We start from the raw sequence: 20,501 nt of genomic DNA, 5'->3' as shown, positions 1-20,501 counted from the left end.
CCTCCATCGCTTGACTTTCCTTCTAGGGCGGCTCCTGTATCTTCTAGCTGGGCATGTTGCTCACAGAATTCTGGGCAAAACAGCTACATTTTATTGGCACAATTGCAAGGGATGAAAATGTACATAGAACTCTTGCATGCCATCATTGATCATCTCTACCTTGTAATCACTCATCATCCTATCAAAATAAAAACAGAACAAACTGCCGCTAAATGAAAAGACCAAACCTTCTTCGACAACCCAAAAAAAAAAATTTGAAAAGATTAATAGATCACTGTTAACAGTCTCATCAAGTCCATCTATCGTCGTTTGCCTGGTGAAGGAAGACACGATTTTCCCCTTTACTGGTTTTTCTTCTTGGGGCCCAAAGAGAATTACAGACAAATAATAAAGGGGTCGCACCACACAAGTTAGCTAGACGCTTGTGCAACTGGGATAACAAAAATGGCTTCTGACAAATGTGCACAAGACGAAGATGACAATGGGAAAAAATTTCAATTAAGACCCCAAATAATATATTATGATTTTAATCTTTACAATATTTTTGTTGACTGTGCATTAGATATTAGTACTGTAATTATAATAATAATAAATAATTATTTTTATAATGTCCCTAAATAACATAATTAATCAGCATCATCCATTATTGCCGTCCTTGCAGTTTCAAGATTCTTTGCAATCCAATCTAGTAATTAAATTTTATTCCATTTATTTTTGCAATCAAATATTAGGAGGTTTTGAATAATTTAGGCTATGCCTTGATCAAGGACGTGCTGCATGCAAAAGACGCTACATTTCGTGACAAAGACAAGTTTAAACGAGTCAAATTGCTGTGTATAACTTGTATGGATCAAATTCAAACTTAAATTTGTTGTTGGTCAATTCAATGAGTTACACAATTTATCGGCCAATTTAAATAAAATATTAATAAATATATAAAATTTAAAATTTTGTATTTATATTCTTAAAATTTTACTCCATAACCACAAATGTACGAATAATTGATACTATGAGATTTAATTAAAATTTTTTGAATCAAACTTAAGCAAGCCAAATCTATCTCAAGCTCAAGTAACAAACTTTTCGACTCAACGAATTTAAACTCAAACTTTACTTTAACGTAACTGAACTGAGTTTGATGTTACGTGTATTTGTAATAGATACCAATGATGATATGTAATTATGTAATAAATATTTTGATTTAAAAATAAAATAACACTCAATCACATGATAATACAACATTATTAATTTTGAAATTGGTATTACTCATAAATGCAATCCAAAAAACAAAGGGCACTTCCATTTTTAAAACTCTTACCCCAGGGATGTTGATCACCTCATTGTATTAATTAATGAATAACATAATATTCTTCGGCATTGCAGACTTCAACGGAGAAGGGAAAAAAGCAACCATTTGTGAATAGTTCAGGATTGAAGGTGTGGTACAATTTGAAATCTGGAAATACTGTTGTTTCTATTCATCTCCTCTCCAGCCTATTGGCTCCTCACTGTATTCTTCAGGGTTCCATTTAATTCAGTCCCGTTGTGAAAAGCATTTGGAAAAAGAACAAAGTATTTTTAAGGTTGGGAAAACACAGAGAATGTACATCTCAAAACTGATCCTACTAACCAAATGTGACTTTCAACATCCATGAAGTTGCTTGAGATTTACAGTTGGCTGCTCCCTCCACCACCCTAGCTTTAGTAACTGTCTTAAAAATTCACTCAACTGGCAAATCTTAATCATTTTCTTTCAGTGGAATACCAAAACTATCCAAAAGATCACAAAACAAAAAACAAAAATGGACAGACTTTACATATCTCAACAAGGGCTTCATCTCCTCATCTTTTGGAGTACTATCTGGATTTTTTATGCTTCTTATTGGGGGAATGAAAGATGGAACTTGGCGACTTAATCGTTTCACGTACAAAACTGTCTGATTCATAATCATCATCACTGTCAACTTCATCCAAGTTGGACCTATTTTGGAGAGCTCTGCGCTGCAGAAGGAAGACATTAAAGTAGTAGCTCACAAGTTCTTCTCTGCTTTTGGCTGGAAAAAACTTGGGTATCTGGTCCCAGAAACACCTACCAAGAGATGGAGGATTTAATCTTACTATATTCTTGAATTTCTTCTGTTCTTGCTCGGTCCAAGAAAGCATAACCTCCTCACCCATCTTATCAATTTTCCATTTGTAAAATGCTGAAGACAGTTCAAGTTTCAGTCTGTACCTTTTCTCAGCAATATGAAATCTTACACACTCAATAGAATCTAGGACCTGGCAACCACAAGAATCTTGCCTTCCCTTTCCGATTCGATCCCTTTCAATTAAAAACCTATGCTCTACCTTTTCCAGTGGCCAATCCCGGGTCCCCAACCACTTTACGTCACTTTCAGAAGGCACACCAGTCCATTCTGGAACTTCAGCTTGAAAACCTGGTCCTATAGGAATTGGTTTCTCAATGTCATAGTCAAACACTGAAAGAGTTGTTGAGGAATCAGTGCACTGAAGAAATTCTTTGTCAGCACAATTTTCCACCCCTCCCTTGCTTGAGCCATCTCGACCACCTGTGAAGAGTGACTGTGCTTGAGATGTTTTTCCCAAAAGATGTTTCATTCTGCAGCTTAACCTTTCTCTAAGATTGTAACTTGTTCCAGCTTGATCATCATACAAGCAAGGGTGCATCTTCTGATTATTCTAAAAAATGGAAAATTCATAATTGTAAATAAATAGAGATAAAATTCTATAATACATTAGTTTTAAAAAAGCCTAAGTCACAAATCAGTGTACACATCGTGGAGAAACCTGAATCTCATTTTATGTTCACAACAATTCAGTTGGCAGCTGCAAGCAATTCCAACACAACATTCATTACCACGAGCACAAAGCTCTCAGCTCCTCTAACCTACTGCTCCCCACAACAAAATCGATAGGGGGGACAATGAAAAAAGAGGTCATAGCATTACAGGAAGACCTGTTGATGATTTTCTAACAAACAATAACTTACAAAATTTACATTATCAGTGAAAGAGCAGCCTATAATGAACTTAATGGCTCCAGTGGGACATGTAAAGTAACTATGATACATCTTATAATTAATAGAATCCATTAGGGTGTTTTTTTTTCAATGAATTCGCTGTTTTTTGAGATTTTGAAAGGGACTGATTCTCAGAAAAAGAAAATGTACTTAGCATGTTTATTTGAAAACAGTATTTTGACAATGTGAAAATGAAAACATGCTCGACATGTTTGTCCAAAAATGACATTTTAAAAATTATAAGAATACAGTTTATAATCATGTTTGCTGACAAAACATAGTGAAAATGACCAAGATAAGGTGATGGAATAGAATATACTGTAAAATAGGGTTAAAAAAATTGTGTTATAGAGCAATCAAGGTTTAAGTTTGATGTAAAACTAATTTTATATGCACATAGTTTAAGTACACAATTGGATATACAAACGATATGTTATTATGTGATTGCATGTTATTTTATCTTTAATTCAAAATAACTGAATCACATAATGAGACACCATTTGCGTACTCAAAACTGTCTACGTATGGTTTTATTGAAAATGAAAATAGAGAATCGGGATAATAAACAAACAAGCCTTACTTGTGCCAAACAGTGTAGCAATCTTGAGAATACAAAGTAAACCAGAATGAAACCTTAGATATATACAATATACTAAAAAGTTTGGCATTTCCAAAATGCATGGCAATCAACAAGTTAAGCCCAGCAAAGGATACATACAAGAATGTTACAGGAAACTTAAACCTCATGCCAAGAAGATATAACTATGAAGCCTAAACATGAAAAAGATAAAGCATTGTATATCAACCTTAATAAGGAAAAAGACCCACAAACCCAAACAAAGAAATGACACATAAATGAGAGAACAAAACAACATATGAACAAGAAACATGGAAGGTGCAGCCTACATACAGCCACTACATAACTATAAGAATGGTTTTTGACTGACACTAGGCAAAAATTTGTAGCTGACAAATACCTGACCAGTAGATTGTTCAGCACTTGAATCAACATGTCTTTTAAAGAAAACTGCCTCTCGATAAGATAAAACTTGCTTCCACAACTCGCCATTTCCATAGGACTTCCATTTTGACTTATCAGGTAATGAACCAACCATAGAATCGCATGGATTCTTGGCAATCCCAGTAATCCAGCTCAGCATTTTCCATGTAGACCCATGTTTCCTTTTACAACTAGACCTCTCTTCTTTTTTCTCGACACGACTAGAACTCTCTTCCTTTTCCTCAACAAATTTCGAATCCAGCATCACAATTCCATCTTTATCACTATCAGCACAGTTCTTACCTCCATCTGATTCCCCCACTATCACACTCCTAACCTCCTCATCATTACACCGTTCTCCTGAATCCGATAAATCCAGGACACATTTTGCTGTGTCTGCATCATCCAGACATGAATCCCCAAAATCAAAGCTATTCTTGTCCCCTTCTAAATCAATATTCGTGTTCTTCAAATCACAAAACTTCACAACTTCTACAGTATCTACATATCTCTTAACTGGACTAATGTGCTTAGTTTGCTCATCATTAACACATTTTTCAAGTCCCTTAGACTCCACCCCCATACTATCATCATTTCTACACACATCCACATTTTCAGAATCTAGTTCTTCCAAACGTGGAAACACCTCATCTGTTTTCTTTGAGTCCGACAAAAACCTTTTAAGCTCTCCTCCTAACTCCATCAAATACCCACTCAAACTTGAGCCAGTATCAATTGAATTACCCTTTGAGTCTTTTTTATCATCAGCAACTCTATCTAACCATCTCTCTAAAGCATCCAAATACTTGGCATAAACTAATTTTACAGACACTGAAGCACTCAAACCCAACCCCGTCTCTTTAGCTACTAAATCCCACAATCCATTCTTCGAAACTTTATCAACTCCACCTTTGTCTCTCACAACCAAAAAGAGTTTAAACAAATCAACAGTTTGTCCATCTTTAAGCATTGGAGGGAGAGGCTGAAAGCTATTTTGGGCATAGATCTCTCTAAGAAAAATGCGAAGAAATTGGTCGAAATTGCATTGGAGTTTAGATTCTTCCAAAGACGGTTCAAAAGCCACCCCCAGTCCTTTTGCCTCGAGATTCTTTTGTTTTGAGGTTCTTTGGCCACAATCTATAACAGACCCATTTGCAACCATCGAACAACCTGCCATGTATTTTCGATTTCGAGTTCAAAACCCTATAAACAAATTATGTTTGTTTATAATCTTCAAAACACATTAGAAAAACAAACCAAAAAGCTCAAAAACCTAAAAAATAAAAAGGAGATCACGGTCATTCTCATTTTTATCACTAAAAGAATAAAACACTCGTGATTTAGGTGATCCATTTTACGAACAAGTGACGATTAATCATCTTGTCTTGGCGGGAAAATCAATCTAGGGTTTGAAGAAAACCCCACTAAAATTTTTTTAAAGTCCCGCGTACTCTTTCGTAATTACAGACACAATATAAAGAAAGGCGAGGGTTATATTTCAAGTTTTGAACAGATACAGACCCTGGTTTTCAATATCAACAGAGTTGTATTATTGCATTATTGATTTTGGGTTTCTCGTTTTGTCATTGTTGAAGTTAAAAAAGAAAAAATTAAAGAAAACGTACCAGCCGGGTAGAAAATTGGGTGTGTTGGAGTGGGGCTTGGAGTTGAATGAGACCTTCTCTGAAGACCTCCTTAGACTTTGGCTTTTTCTCTTTCTTTGCCCTATAAACCTTCACTTGATTTTTTAAGCCCCCTTTGCTTATTGGTCTCATCTAAAAAACCAAGTGGTGAGAAAGTACAAAAGGGCTTGAAGATGAATACTTTCTCCTTGATTTATAGGTGTTATGACTGGCTAACCCTGGTTGATTATTGACTATGGGTATAGTTTAAATTGGGTTGAGTTTTGAGTTGTGGATCTTGATTGTGATTGCTAAAGGGATGTTTTTGGAAATTAAAAATATATATTTATTATGTATGCTTGTCTTTTGAAAATCAACACATTTTTTTAATGAGAAATACCTTGATTTTCATTTAGTAAATATTAAATATACAAATACTATATATAAATAAAAATAAAAATATTAATTTATTATCGTATGATTTAAAAGTGTTGATTGGTCTTATAATAAAAAATGGTGTATGGTTCACGGTAAGACGTGTTAATATATCCAAATACAATAATAATTTATACTTGTTAATCTTTTAAGAGTATTCAAACAAAACAATATTTCCATATTTTTTTATTATTATTAACCAATCATAATAATTATTTATATAGATAAATTTTATGAAATATAGTAATAATTTTTTAGGTAATTTATTTTTATACTAATCTTTCACTTTTTGTAATAAATGATTACTTGATTTAAACATAACGTAAAGGTTATCATAAAGAAGTGATATCACAATAACTTAAATTATGATTTAAACGTTGATTACTCATGATTTAAAGACGGATAAGAAAAATCACTTAATACTACCATTTTTCCAATCATATAAGTTTTATATATTAAGTTATAATATATAGTTTTTATATATGAAATTTTTATACACAGTTTATATTTTTATACAAGATATGGTATAGTAGCAAGATTAAGGATTTGTTAATAGATGTTATATAATAAATGCAAATAAAGAAAGTTGAGCACATATAGGTTTTTTAACATGATTTAATTCATTGATTGAGAGTTAATAATTACAGTTTTGATATTAGTAACTATAGAAAAATGCTATGACTATGTATAGAAATTACAAGAGAGTTGTCATGAAAATGACTCGATTTTGGACAAGAGTCTCGGAAAAGGTTGCTAAATTATGAGAGTCTCTTTGCCGAATTTAGAATTAAGCTTGTTTAATCTTAAGTGTTAAATATATGATTTCTATGTTTTTTTTCTCTTTTTCTTTTCCATTCTTATAGATCATCTCTCCTCTTAATAATCTTTTATATTTATATGATCAAGAGATGAGTTATAATCTTATTAATTACATTTAAATTTAGATAATAACTTTTCAATCAATTACATTTAATAAATAAAAAAACGATCGAGAGTTGATAAGGTAAGAATTTATTGTTTTTTATAGTAGACAAATGATACAAGGATGCCAATTTATAACTTATGTTGTTTAGGTGAGAGATGTCTATCTGTAAGTTGAGACATAAGTTTTTGTTTTTTTAATTAGTTGTTTATTGGAAATTTTTTTTTTTTTTGAATAAGAATTTACCATACACCGATTTAACAATACGTATTAATCATTATAGACATGTTAAGTTCAAAAACCTAACATCTTATACGTAAATTTTTATGAAGCATTGGATTTACACATTTGAATGGTTAAGTTGAAAGTAAATTATGTAATTTCCATGGTACAATAAGCATACAAATCGTAAGGATTCCCAATTATATGTCTCACAATTTGTGTAAAATAAGTGTTGCTCTTAAATCTTTCCCATATGGACGATACAATTAAAAAGCTTTATTGATGGGTTTGGAGATTGTTCAATCTAATCAATGCAATGGAACATCAACATCCAATTCGAGCCCATTAAGATAAAATCTTATAAAATTCACCTATTCTAATTTATTTCGAAATTTATAAAATATAATATAATCTAATTAGACGTAGGGATATGAGATTTGATATGGGTCTAACTGAAGCCCCAAAGGTCTAGCACCAAAATGGCAGGTTGGGACCAATCCTGAGCCCATCTATTTTAGAGGGTTTTCAATCTCGAGCTCAGATTTAGAAGTTAAAATATGATATTTCAAAAATTAAAGGTTACTTTAATTAAAATTATCTTTAACTCGAATTTGAACATAAATGTCACTAGTTTGATAAATTCGAACTCAAACTTCTTACAGAGTAATCAATTCAAGCTTAAACCAACTAATACTTGGTTAAGCTCAATTAGATTACACCATTACGTCTGTTGTTTGACAAAATAGAGAAAGAAAAATTATAAAATGAAAATCCAATTCAAATTTTCAAATAGTCTCCAAAGATCAAAAACACTAAATAGTTTTAAAAATGTTCAATTTTAACAATTAATTTAAACAAAATGAATTTATTGAGTTAAAATACTAACCCCCCCAAAATGAAAGATAAGATGAAATTTAGAATTCTGATGGGCATCACACGACGGAAGAGCGCGGTCGTTGCCGGTGACATCCGTTGATTGCTCATGCAGTCGGACGGATTTCTTGTCGCTGCACTTTTTGGGAAAACCTAATGCCTAAATCTAAAAGAGGGACTCAAATGTTATAAAAGAGTCAAAAATAGGTTCAAATTTTGATTTGTTAAAGGCGGGACCATCATGATGTAAATATAAGGAATTAGGGTGCATTACGTTAAAAAGAAAAATACGTGGGTCTAGTGCACGTAATGAAGAGCTGGAAACGTCGACGGAAGATGTCAACATTCTTAACGGAAGCCGTAAATTAATTTTGATTACCGTATTTACCGTTATCCTTAAATCGTTAAATGATCTGATAATCGAGTAAATAATAATTAAGAAACATTCAAGTGTTATTAATCTGTATAAGACAATTAATTAATCATTAATCACACAATTAATAACTGGTTGACAAGATGGATGCAAGCCAATTCTATTTATCAAATCTTTGCCGCAATCCTCCCCACTTTTGCATTCTTTCAGACGCTTGTTCAACCTGAAATATATGCATATATATGTTTTCACCTTGGCTAAAAATGAATTATAAATTTAAATTAATAATATAACTATGTTCGGTTTCGAATATTCAATTGAGTATTCAAATAATATGTATCATATAAAACTTAATTATATTATGATACATTATCTGAATATTCAATTAAATACTTAAAATTATTGAGAAATAATTGAGTAAGCACCTCTTTGTTCCAGTTGGTTTTGTAAACGATGTACACCAGGATAATTGTCTGCAAAAAAGTCCCACAAATCATGCCAACCCAGATTCCCTACAACAGCAACCCAGATTAATAAAAGCTTCGTCTAAATGTTAAGGACGGGCGTGCATGGATGGATGGTTACCTGTACTCCATAGTCCATCTTGTAACCAAGAAAAAACCCTAGAGGGAGCCCAATAACGTAATAACAGAACAAATTTATATAAGCCACCAAAGCTTGCCACCCTCCACCGACTGCAACTCCTGCCAACGTTTTTTCAAACAACATTTCAGTAAAAACTGTTCATAGATAGCACTTAGAATTTGTACGTTATATATATCTTACCAGATATAACAGGCTGGACACTATTTAGCACCATGGTTATACCAAGTAGGTAAGCTAAGTTAGCCACAGCGTTTTGCATCCGTTGGCTGTCAGTGAAGATCATGGAAAACTGGTGTCTTGTTGCCATGATGATAGTAGCAGCAATAATCCCAATAAGAAGAGATTGTAAGACTGTGACAACCACAGAGTATTTTGCAGCTCTGGGATGTCCTGATCCAAGCTCATTAGACACCCGTACGCTGGAAGCAAAAAAACAAAAATAATAAAAATAAAACTAGCACCAAATTAGAGAAAAATTATTATCGGACTTCATTTTTAACCTTATAGCTGCATTGACTCCAATGAAAACCACGCCTTCCCACCCATTGATGTTCATACTGAAACAAACAATTGCAAAGCAACTCAGAAATAGTTTGTCAGATTGAACAATTTAAGCGAATTGGATTCTCACCATATGGAAAGAGAACCAACGGCAATAACTGGATCATCAAGGTGACCAGTGAGAACAATTATGCTCATAAAATACCAAAACTCAAGGCAAAGCATGACAGCTGAAGCTATAGACAATCTTACAAATCCCCATATATCTTTAAAGGCCAAACAAGACAACCCTTTCCACCCATCTTTACACCAACCCACCACATAAATTATCTGGCCAATTGATATCCCCCAAGCTGATATGTCAAAAGCAGCAGCAGCTCCAGCAGTTCCCCAATCAAACACATGTATAAACAGAAGCAATAAAGTAATGTGCCCAATCAGAGCTACAAAGCCAATCCATGCTAGAACACCAACTTTGCTTTGTGCCTGCAAGAATTTCTGGGTTGGGAAGTTGAAGGCTAATGAAAGCATTTGAGGCATTACTTGAATAGTAAACGTCCCAGCAAGTTCAGCTATGTCATCTCGTTGACCAAGAAGCTTTAAGATTGGTGTTGCCCATATGAAAAGAGGCATTAGAAATAAGCAAGCTACAAAAAGGATTATCCATGAACGTTGCAAATATACACCTAGCAATTCTACTTGCCCGGCTCCAAATGCTTGTCCACAAAGCGTCTCAAGTGCACTTCCCATGCCAAGCTGCATGCAAATGTATTATGGCTCTTCATACATTACCTTAAATTCCATAAATAATAAAATTAAAGGTGAGAAATCAATGAATAGAAAAACTTTATGTTGAGATTGTTTGAAGGGCGCTAACCAAGAATCCAAAAGAGAAATTTGAAACGACAGATAAAGCAATTGAAACTGCGGATAATTCAAGATCTCCAATATGGCCAACAAAGATATTGGTGAATGAGTTAATCCCATAATTGCACAAGATGTTGAAAGCAATAGGAACAGCAATGGCCCATATCTTGTTGGACTCAAGAAAAAATATATATTTGGCGTCTTGAAAGTTATTAACAGGAGGGTAATCAGCGTCATGGGGAGCAAGCAGCGTGGAAGGAGCATGGTGGAGATCAGCTGTGTCCAAGATTTCAATGCCATCAATGGCTAATGCTTTTGATCCCTTTACATGCCTCATTATAGGAGATGATTCATCAGAGGAAGAACAGCTTGTGTTCCCCTCTGCCGTAAGTGCTTCAGTGTCCCTATGGTTCTCAATTTTTGCAGCTTTTATGGAACCCAGATTCATTAAAATTCTGGCTTGAATGCGCTTAGAGTTATTTTCTTTTCAATTATGATTTCATCCTGTAACCTAAGTTTATGTTTGAGCTTTTACCAATGTTTAATGGTAGCTATGAATGAGGTTGTCCGTTGAAAGATGGCAATTTTTATTAAAAAATAAATAAATAAATAAAAAACACAAATTTTGAGAGAAAGACAGCAGGTTGACGAAGTCTCTCACTTATCTTCAGGAAGTTATTGTCCATTAAGTGAAAACGACGGTTGGTAACAATAAAGGATATTTAATCTTCATTTAAACCCAATTTATTTTTTTAATTATTATTATTATTTTTTTTGCTGATCACAACTTCATCCTTCTCTCTTACGCCTATAATGTGAAGCTTTACAATAGGTATTGTCTAGTGGTATCACCTATAAAAAATTATCTATATAATTAATATACACAAATTTATATACAAATAATAATATATTATTTATAATTAAATAATTTTAAATTATAAATAAAATAACATCTAATAATATAATAATATATAATTATTTATACATATAATACTATTATTGCATATAGATCAAAGGTACTCATTTCTAACTATTTTTAAATCAGTAATTAAAAAATTTTAAATTAAAAATAAAATGATATTTAATTATATAACGATATATTATTTGATACTTGACTGTGCACTTAAAATTATATGCACATAAAATTGCTCTTTTCATATACCGGTTTTGTGGGATGAAAACATAATGATGTAAATGACAAATCTTTTAAGAAAATTAAGTTTTTCTATACATAATTATTAGTATTTTATAATATATGATATGATATAAGATAAATTATTAAAAATATATAGACAAATTATATAATATGATATATATTGATGATACATATTAATATATCTTTTTAAATAAATTATGATATAGTAAAAATATATCTAAAAATTTTTAAAATGGTAATTAAAATTATTTGTTATTTTATATACATGTGATATAATATATTATTTAAAAAATTAAATTAGATATAAGATATAATCCGTGATTCGACAGCTGTTCTCCAAAGATTTTAAATTTGATAATATCCTAATCTAGTTTCCGTCCCGAAATTATATAACAATTGAATCATTTGAGTTATTAAACTAAAAGTTTAAGTGATTGGGAGGTAATTGTTGGTTGAGCTTGCAGGTTTGACTCATTAGTTCTGAGCTATTAACAGCAGGTCAGGTCTTGTCTTGGGGCCATCCAGGGCATCATGCAGCCACGTGATCCTGGACCCAAACGAACAACGATTGAATTAATGAGTCATAACAACCCTTTTGAACCTTGTCAATCCAAAATTATGACCTTTAATTAAAAAATTGGAAATGTATACATGCGCTAAAATACAATCATACATATGTAATCTGAAAAGGACATAGCCATACAGGCATTTGAACTGAAAGTTTCTTTCTATTGCACCAGCTCTTTTATACCTGCTTGGCAATCTATGTTACATTTCCTTCTATGGCATTTTTAAAAGACAAATACTACAGACTTGTTCTCAGCTTAGCTTTTCTCATCAGTTTTTCCAACAAATTTGTCAGTTAAAACATTCACTGGGGAAGAGACATTTCCAGAAGATGAATGTGAACCTCCAGCTGATGCTCTCATACTGCCAGAACAGTCACCAGCAACAGATGCCCCATTGTCAGAATCCATCCTGATTCCATGATATGACTCCCCAGAAACAAGTGCTTGTATTAGTCTTGGCGGTGGGGGAGTCGTCACCTCGACTACGCCCTCTAACATCTTAACCACCATCCCCATTGTAGGCCTGATTTCCTCGCTATCTTGTATACACCAAATTGCCACTAATGCAACACGCTCAGCCTCATCAACATTGTAAACTCCACCTAGTCTGTCATCCACGATTGCTGCCACATTGCCTTCAATGATTTGTCGAGCTGCCCATGGAGGGAAAAACCATTTTTCCCCGTATTCAGCTCCTCCACCACCACCGGCATTACCATTGCCTCCAGAAGCTGGTGCCTCAACATTTCTGCGACCTCCTATCAACTCTAACAATGTCATTCCATAACTATAAACATCAGCTTTTGCTGTAATTGCCAATCCAGATATCCATTCTGGTGCTACATAGCCCCAAGTGCCCCTCATTGTAGCCAATACTCGACTAAAGTCCCGACCTATTAACTTTGCAAGTCCAAAATCTGATACCTTGGCTGTGTAATCACTATCCAAAAGAATGTTTTCCGGTTTGATATCACAATGGATGATGCAGTCTCTGCATTCCTCATGTAAGTATGCAATACCTCTAGCCGTACCAATGGCTATCCGAAATCTAATATCCCAGCTTATATTAGGACTAACTTGGCGTAAATATGAACTCAAAGGACCATTTGGCATGTAATCATAAACCAATAGTCTGTGGGAATTCTCTGAGCAAAAACCTCTTAGCCTCACCAGATTAACATGTTGAATGTTCCCAATAGTGCAAACCTCTGCCCTGAACTCCTTCTCTCCACTTCCAGGCCTTTCAAGGCGTTTCACTGCAACAATAGTGGAATCCGATAACTCTCCTTGAAAAACTGTCCCGAATCCACCATGCCCAAGTTTGTCCGAGAAGCCTCTTGTCACTGTGTGAAGTTCTTTGTAAGAAAAAACCTTCAAATTCAGCACTGAGAATACACCATCTTTATCCTTGCCCTTCTTCTCTCTTCTCTTCCGTAAAATCAGCAACGCCGCTGCCGTTAATGCAAAAACAGCCAATGATCCAACAATACCAGCCACTAAAATCACTGTTGTTGAGATATTTTTCTTTTCAGTACCTCCTCTTGGCACCCTAACATACAACACATCCTCGTTTGTGTTATCAGTCGTCAAATTCCTCAAATTCAAGAGTTTCCCAAACAAATTCTTGCACAAATTAGTCCTCACATTATGATACAACCCAATACAAGAGCAATTACTTAAACAAGAATTCTCACATACCGTCCTACTAGCCGAAAATGATTCAGTAACAGCACCCATGAACCCCACAACACCAACCTCCTCAAACATATCACTCTGACCACACAAATCATTGCTCGTGCGGATACAACCACCAGAGTAATCCCCAAAATCCCAGCCATTACCATCAGATGGCCTAAATCCATTAAAACATGTACAAGGCCTTAGCATTGTGCCCTGACAAAACCCAAAATTACCACACAAACCATAAACCCTGCACTTATCTTCCGGCTGTGACCAGAACATGTTCCAATTCTCAATCTGCTGCGACCAAGTATATTGCTTTAGCTGTCCACTTGGATCCAAATGAAACTTTGTCAACGGCGGTTTTAATCCGCTGTCGATTGACTTTTCTGTGAAACCAAACGTTGCCGTGGGCCTGTATGGGTTCACGAAATAGAACTTGTATATATAAGGGATGGTCATTTCTGGTATATTAACAAATGAATTGCCAGTCCAATTCCCAGTAGACCAATAAACCAGAGAACCATTGTACACAAGTTCAATTTCATTGAACCATCTTGGTTTTAGCCTCAGAGAGTAAAAACCAGGCGATGGATCGGATAAACTCTTCCAAGAAGTTAAAGATCTATCACTACTGAGGTTCATGCCCGGAAGCCACGTGTCAGTTGGGTGTTCAAAACTTTGCCACACTGGTAAACCCTCCGTTGATAATAAAACCAAATTCCCAGTGTCTAAAAAAGAAAAATGAGTAGCCTTTTCAGTGTTTGTGCTTTGCCAAATGATAGAGTTTTGAGAATCTTTAATTGCTAATTTACCAGCTTCACAGATTTGTAGTGTAGATTGTGTTATATTCATAATGGGTTTTTCACGATTTGCAACCCAAACATAAGTTGGTGTAGGAATTGAATTTGAAGCGTACCAAATTCCCAAATACCAGCCAGCTTCCTCATTTGTCGAAAAGAACCCCAGCTCGAACGTCTGGTTTTCGCTTAAAATTGTAGAGTTGCCGGCGACGATAACTCCTGTCTCATTCTTTGGAGAAGAAAGACCGAAACTTGTAACCGCTCCCAGTTGCAGGTCTTGATTTGATTGAACAGCACTTGAGGCCCGTAATGAAAACAATGTTAATAGAAGAAATAAGAATAAAGTGACGGTGGTGGGTGGTGACATTTTCAGTCAGTTCCTTGAACAGTTGTTGTTTGGCTCGCCAGAAAGTGTTATTTTCTCGCAAAATGACATGGAACGGAAGACCTCACTAACTCACTCACTCGGTTGGTAGTCAAGAGAGCGAAAGAGCCGGACTCTGGATGCTTTCTCTGTAGATATCTCACAAAAGCTGCTCTTCACGGACACGAACGCGCACGATGCCCAAGACTTTCCCAATTACCACTCATTGACAAAAATACCCTCACCATAACAAGTTAACAGGACTTTTATGGTAACTGGAATTAAATGAATGAGCTAAGGATATTTTGGTAAAATAAAAGGGGTGAGGTTTGGTGGCAGACAAACGAGCTGAGGTCCACTCACGAGGTCATCACTTTTCAACAAAAGGATTAGTGAAAGACATGAAAATATAATATTTAAAAATATGCATGAGAAAGTGTAACCACGCGCGCAGTCTGCTTCTTGGATTTAGTGATATTATTTATATTTTTCAAAGCTTCAACTCTGCCTACGTGGCAACACCGTATTGCTTCATCAGTTCAACAAGTCAAAATACTCTACCTGTCCTTTGACCTTCTCACTTCCGTAGCAAAATTTTCAAATGTACTTAATTTCTCATTTGTTCTGGTGGCAAATTTTTATTATTTATCATAATTTTTTATTTTCTTAAGTAATAATAATTATTATGAAGACTAAGATTAAGCACATTTTTTCTACTTTCTCTCATTAAAGTCGTGGTTCTCATCTCTTAACCTAACTCGGTACCACTTTTCCGAAATTTATTACAGAGGACCAATGGAATTTTGATTATAGCTGGATTTGCAACAAGATTACTTAAATTTAAAATAAATATAACTTGAACAAATATGAGACAATGAATACGAATTCAAATATGAATTGAAAAGTAAAATATAAAATAAACTTAAATCCAAACCCAAACTAAAACCTCGCTCATCGCTTAAACCAAGTTTGGCTTATTTGAACCCTTAACAAACAACATTATTTTCAATTTTACTTAATATCAAATTTAAAATAAATTTATTTAAATTCGAAACGAATTTAACGTCAAATAACCCAAATCGAACCCAAGTCAAACCCAATAAAAAACACGCCAGATCCCACTCAGACTCAATTGGACTCATTTCCAATCCTAATTTTGATGATGAACAAAAGTGAAAGACAACGATTCTGAATCAGGTTATATTTTCTGCAAGTTCTTAAACTTACATTAACCTATAGGTATGGTTAAGGCAAATTGAGTCGGATAATGCTGACCTGAAACAATATAAGCAAAACAAAACTCAGGCTTGTTGAGTTGAAAAATTTTTTTGCTCAAGTTCGAGTTCAAGTTAGAATTTATATATTTATCAATTACTAATTTAAAACCAAAAATTAAAATTTTAAAATTTTTTATTAATATTTTATTTAAACTAAATCATGAATCCGAAAATCACCAAACTGATTGACAGTGAAGTAAAACTGAGCCTTGCTGGATAATACCCCTGCTCAACCCAACTGGGGTGCCTTCAAGTTAATCGAGATTTTGCCCCTTTTTTTAGTAGACACAGTAACTGTTGGCTGAACTTATTCAAAAGGTATAGATAGCAACTACCTGGTATGTTTCTGTTAGCTTTTCACACTAATTGGGCATCAGGCCACAGGTTTTGCAATACCAAAATTCTTACTGAAATTGCCTTCCACCGAGAGGTTTTTCATCACTTACCCATTTCAGATTTTAATAGAACACAAACTTCATCCACGTTCTTGATGTAGCACCATCCTTGCTTTTCATTGACCTCTTGCAAAGTCTACGAAGATATCAAGTCATAGGCTTACACAGTAAGAGGAAAATAAATGAATACTTAAGTTAACCAAAAAGACTGCTTTTGGGGGGGGTGGGGGGGTGGTGGTGGAGGGGGGTGTGGAAGATTGGGGAATGGGGGAAATTGAAGAAAATCTGCAGGGGAAAATGAGTTATTTTCACATGAAAGAAAATAAGCTTATATCACACATGCTAATGAGAAACCAGTGTAAGTTTCTTCTTTAAAGGAACTAAATTAGTTGGGCATTTCCAGAGGGTGAACTCAATGCAGTGTATTGGCTAAACAATACAAAAACATTTAATATATCATATGATTTAACATGGATAGGAGGCCTTGTGTCAAACCCATCAAAATTTTAAACAAATGTGATTTACAAATGCAGCAGCAATGAGCACACATATGGAGAATAATACATGCAAAGAATTTCAGAAAAAGATGAGTATGAGGAAGAACACTTTACAATAGAACTTTTATCAACACTGACAACACACATGAAAGGGCACCTGACCATTTCTGTGTTTTGAAAATGAAGTATATCTGATTTACCCCAACAACAGTGCAGCTCACATCATTCTTTTACCTCAAGTCAACCAGTGAAAAGGGGTATAAAGAAGAAGAAACCTGCCACGACGCTGGATCATAACTTTCTTTCTCTACTTTGGATTGACCCACCAAATAAATGACATCTCGAAACAGTTCAACCTCCAAAATAATTACAATCCAAATGAAATAGGATCCATCAGCACTATTTGCCAACCAGCCATGGATCGAAGTGGAACTGTAGCAATCATTTCAAACAGAAAAGAAACTTCTACATCCAAAGAAACTTGGAGCTACTAATCAAAGGTGCGATCGAATATCATTTCCTGTGACAATAAGAACACATAACCCTTTCAATAGTTTCAGGTTTAAAGGCATATGTGGTGCATAACATGTAAATAAAAGCCCAGTGATAAGTTTGGTTCCTCTAAAAGATAGTTGCACGCACTTAAGCAGTCATCAACTAATAACACCATAAATCTAGCCAGCTTACCTGTACATTCAATAGAAAGTACAGGTATCATGGTATCAAATGTTGTCTACTTCTCAGGTAAAAGACTCATGCAGTGTGCATGAATTTTACAGGAGTAGAAAAGGCATCATTTCAGAAGAACCAGACATCACTTTACAAGATAATTTACAAGGAAATGAAACATTCAATCTAATTATTGCATATTCAATTAATTTCATAAGGCAAACCTGATCACAGATGGGGCAGGAGTCACTTCTTTCTTTCCACTCCAAAATGCATGAGAGGTGAAAATGATGTTCACATTTAGTGATAAGTTTCGGATTCTCTGTATCATATTCTGCAAGGGGAAGTACCAACAAAAATGAAACAATAGAATGAAATGCTAAAATAGTAGAGCAATGCAGTACCAGAATTATTTTACCGCACAAAACTGATAGTAATACAGAGGATAAGAAATTAATGCCTCAAAAATTGATAATACTGCACCTTCAAGACAAATGGGACAGGTGTCATCTTCTTCCGCCACCATGGATTCATTTAATTTCGCAACTTCTGATTTCCTTGGTGAGACAAGCAAAGAACTAGCTTGATTTTTTAAGTCTAATTCTTCAAGATCTTCACATGTGGGTAATGTTTCAAAACTACCGCAACTAATAGTTTCTTTAACTGACTCTGAATCTGTTGATGGTGGACATCCGAAAACAACATCATATGGCAAAGGTGCAGGAGGGGGCCGGAAAGTGTCAGGTGTTGATCCTTCCAGATGAAAATCAACCAGGAGTCCTCCTGTAAAGGCAGAGCCTCCGCCACTGGGAGATGTTAAGGACTCCTGCTCTTCCAAGGCTGGTGGATACTGCATAAATGAGTTCTTTAAGTTCAACAAGAATGGACCAGAAAAATACTAATGAGCCAGTTGCTGACAATAGTAAGCTGATAGAAATTTCCGCTTAAAAGCACATTCACATAACATCACCAGCCATCAACTATGGCATTGTCTTGTAGGGCAGAAAAGAGGCGAAATTTTTTATACCATGTGTCTTCTTCCGTCAGTGGCTTCCCCACAGGACACACCCGAAATCCCTTCCCAAGAAAAAACATTTAAGATTAAAACAACAGCCCCCCATATTTTCATCTCAACTCCTCATAAAATCTATTAATGTCACACTTACCATTCCTCTAGCTCAGACTTCAAATACTCCAATCAAAACAAAATCCTAATAATAATTGTAACACTTAATTTGTAAAATAAACATATTCATATATAATTTTTTTTTTTAAAAGTCTGTAGACCACAAGAGCAGTCTGGTTGGAGATGTAAATTTACAATTCTCCAATATCCAATCCAAATGCAAACTGAACAGCAGAAAACAACTAGTCAATATTAACATCAGCTATTAAAAAGTATCAGCAACAAAGACAAATAAAGCATGACAAAAGAAAGTGAGTAGATTAAAATCCAAAAGACATGCAATTGGAGAGAAACCATTACTAACATAGTAGTATACAGGTGTTCCATGTAGATGAGGTTTCCTGGAAGAACAACAACAGCCTCCCATCCCTGCAATTAATTCTGTTACCCACCCAATACAGGCAGTGGTTGGTACATTATTTTCCTGTCATTCAGCATCGGGAAAAGTCAAATACTACTGAGCTTAAAATAAAGAAAAGTTAGCAATATGATAATAAAAAGTATGAACAAGCTAGTAACTCAATTTATATTAATTTACTACCAAAAATATATCCGGAAAGATAAAATAGTATACCGCAATGAGAAAAAGCGAACAAGTAAGCCAAGGATTTCCAGATAACTCAAACAGCCTTTCTAATTTATGATTCTAACAATTTGAATTACCATAATTTAGCTTAGATTACAAAATTTTAAAGCAGTAAATAAATACAATAATTAATATAATAAAAAAACAAAAACGAAAAATTTTAAGTCACATGAAAATCCAGAACCAAAAAAAAAAAAACCTGAAGATGGTTTAAACCCATATTAAGAAACCAAAAATCAAAATTAATAAAGTAAAAAAAACAAAAACAAAAACCCTAATCAGAAAGGTAAGTGAGATGCAAACGATAACCAATTCAATCAATCATTATCTTAAAAGTTAACATAAAAACTATGCAAGCTTACCTCCTGGCACAGGGAATTGTAAGGGCAGAACGAGAGACAGAGACACAGTAAGGGTGGTCGATGAAAAGAAGGAAAAGGGTGAGATTTTGAGGGGTTTTTTTTTATTCTTCTATTGTGATGGTGGTGGTGTTATATTCTTTCTTTCACATTTTGCGCTCCACTCATATCTCTGTCTTTCTTTCACGTCATATACAGATGATTAATTAGGGTTTTGTTGAAAATTAGAAGTGTATTAGATATTTTTAATTGAACGAACATAGATAATACAGAGGCGGCTCCCTATTGCTTATATCATCCTCGATAATGGCCAACTGGGATAGTACATTGTTTTGAGAAAATGACAAGTTCCCACCAAAGGTCTACCCGATAAACACTTTTCCTTCCTCTTCATCTATCCACATTCCCACTAGATTAAAGAATAAATGGGACAAGTAAAATAGTTATTTAATTGTCCATGAATTTTGAAAAAAAAAAAAAACGTAACTCTAGACAACCA

The 20,501-nt window shown here is 34.4% G+C and overlaps 4 protein-coding genes and 1 long non-coding RNA gene across 8 annotated transcripts; all 5 read right to left on the bottom strand.

Moving 5' to 3' along the window:
- Positions 1-63: 63 nt before the first annotated feature.
- On the bottom strand, positions 64-468 carry LOC123216957. Its single transcript, XR_006502377.1, has 2 exons — positions 276-468; positions 64-178 (listed from the first exon to the last, which is right to left on the bottom strand). It is a non-coding gene; the product is annotated as an uncharacterized LOC123216957 (long non-coding RNA).
- Positions 469-1,586: 1,118 nt separating this feature from the next.
- LOC123215261 (AT-rich interactive domain-containing protein 1) lies at positions 1,587-5,833 on the bottom strand. 2 transcript variants are annotated; one of them, XM_044635281.1, is made up of 3 exons: positions 5,666-5,833; positions 4,018-5,243; positions 1,587-2,700 (listed from the first exon to the last, which is right to left on the bottom strand). In XM_044635281.1, exons 2-3 carry the CDS (start codon positions 5,215-5,217, stop codon positions 1,858-1,860), a joined length of 2,043 nt encoding a protein of 680 aa, XP_044491216.1. In that variant the 5' UTR covers positions 5,218-5,243; positions 5,666-5,833; the 3' UTR covers positions 1,587-1,857. The 2 variants fall into 2 exon arrangements, with proteins under 2 accessions (XP_044491216.1, XP_044491217.1); XM_044635282.1 differs by having other exon boundaries at positions 4,018-5,210.
- Positions 5,834-8,539: 2,706 nt separating this feature from the next.
- LOC123217714 (protein DETOXIFICATION 34-like) lies at positions 8,540-10,983 on the bottom strand. The gene is made up of 7 exons (XM_044638819.1): positions 10,472-10,983; positions 9,725-10,350; positions 9,594-9,650; positions 9,274-9,512; positions 9,073-9,191; positions 8,913-8,999; positions 8,540-8,710 (listed from the first exon to the last, which is right to left on the bottom strand). Exons 1-7 carry the CDS (start codon positions 10,907-10,909, stop codon positions 8,648-8,650), a joined length of 1,629 nt encoding a protein of 542 aa, XP_044494754.1. The 5' UTR covers positions 10,910-10,983; the 3' UTR covers positions 8,540-8,647.
- A 1,227-nt stretch (positions 10,984-12,210) lies between these two features.
- Positions 12,211-15,622, bottom strand: LOC123217146 (G-type lectin S-receptor-like serine/threonine-protein kinase SD2-2). The gene has a single exon (XM_044637943.1). The coding sequence runs from the start codon at positions 15,034-15,036 to the stop codon at positions 12,442-12,444; it is 2,595 nt and encodes an 864-aa protein (XP_044493878.1). The 5' UTR covers positions 15,037-15,622; the 3' UTR covers positions 12,211-12,441.
- A 1,567-nt stretch (positions 15,623-17,189) lies between these two features.
- Positions 17,190-20,300, bottom strand: LOC123217154 (probable E3 ubiquitin-protein ligase RHB1A). Of its 3 annotated transcripts, XM_044637953.1 has the most exons (6): positions 19,362-19,481; positions 19,038-19,221; positions 18,899-18,948; positions 18,355-18,721; positions 18,096-18,205; positions 17,190-17,722 (listed from the first exon to the last, which is right to left on the bottom strand). In XM_044637953.1, the coding sequence occupies exons 3-6, from the start codon at positions 18,899-18,901 to the stop codon at positions 17,693-17,695; spliced, it is 510 nt and encodes a 169-aa protein (XP_044493888.1). In that variant the 5' UTR covers positions 18,902-18,948; positions 19,038-19,221; positions 19,362-19,481; the 3' UTR covers positions 17,190-17,692. The 3 variants fall into 3 exon arrangements, with proteins under 3 accessions (XP_044493888.1, XP_044493887.1, XP_044493886.1); XM_044637952.1 differs by lacking the exons at positions 18,899-18,948; positions 19,038-19,221 and adding an exon at positions 20,006-20,300; XM_044637951.1 differs by having other exon boundaries at positions 18,899-19,221.
- Positions 20,301-20,501: the final 201 nt, after the last annotated feature.

Source organism: Mangifera indica, chromosome 5 (genome assembly GCF_011075055.1).
Source record: "Mangifera indica cultivar Alphonso chromosome 5, CATAS_Mindica_2.1, whole genome shotgun sequence".
In the NCBI taxonomy this organism is placed as follows: Eukaryota; Viridiplantae; Streptophyta; class Magnoliopsida; order Sapindales; family Anacardiaceae; genus Mangifera; species Mangifera indica.
This window is presented reverse-complemented; position numbering and strand designations above follow the sequence as displayed.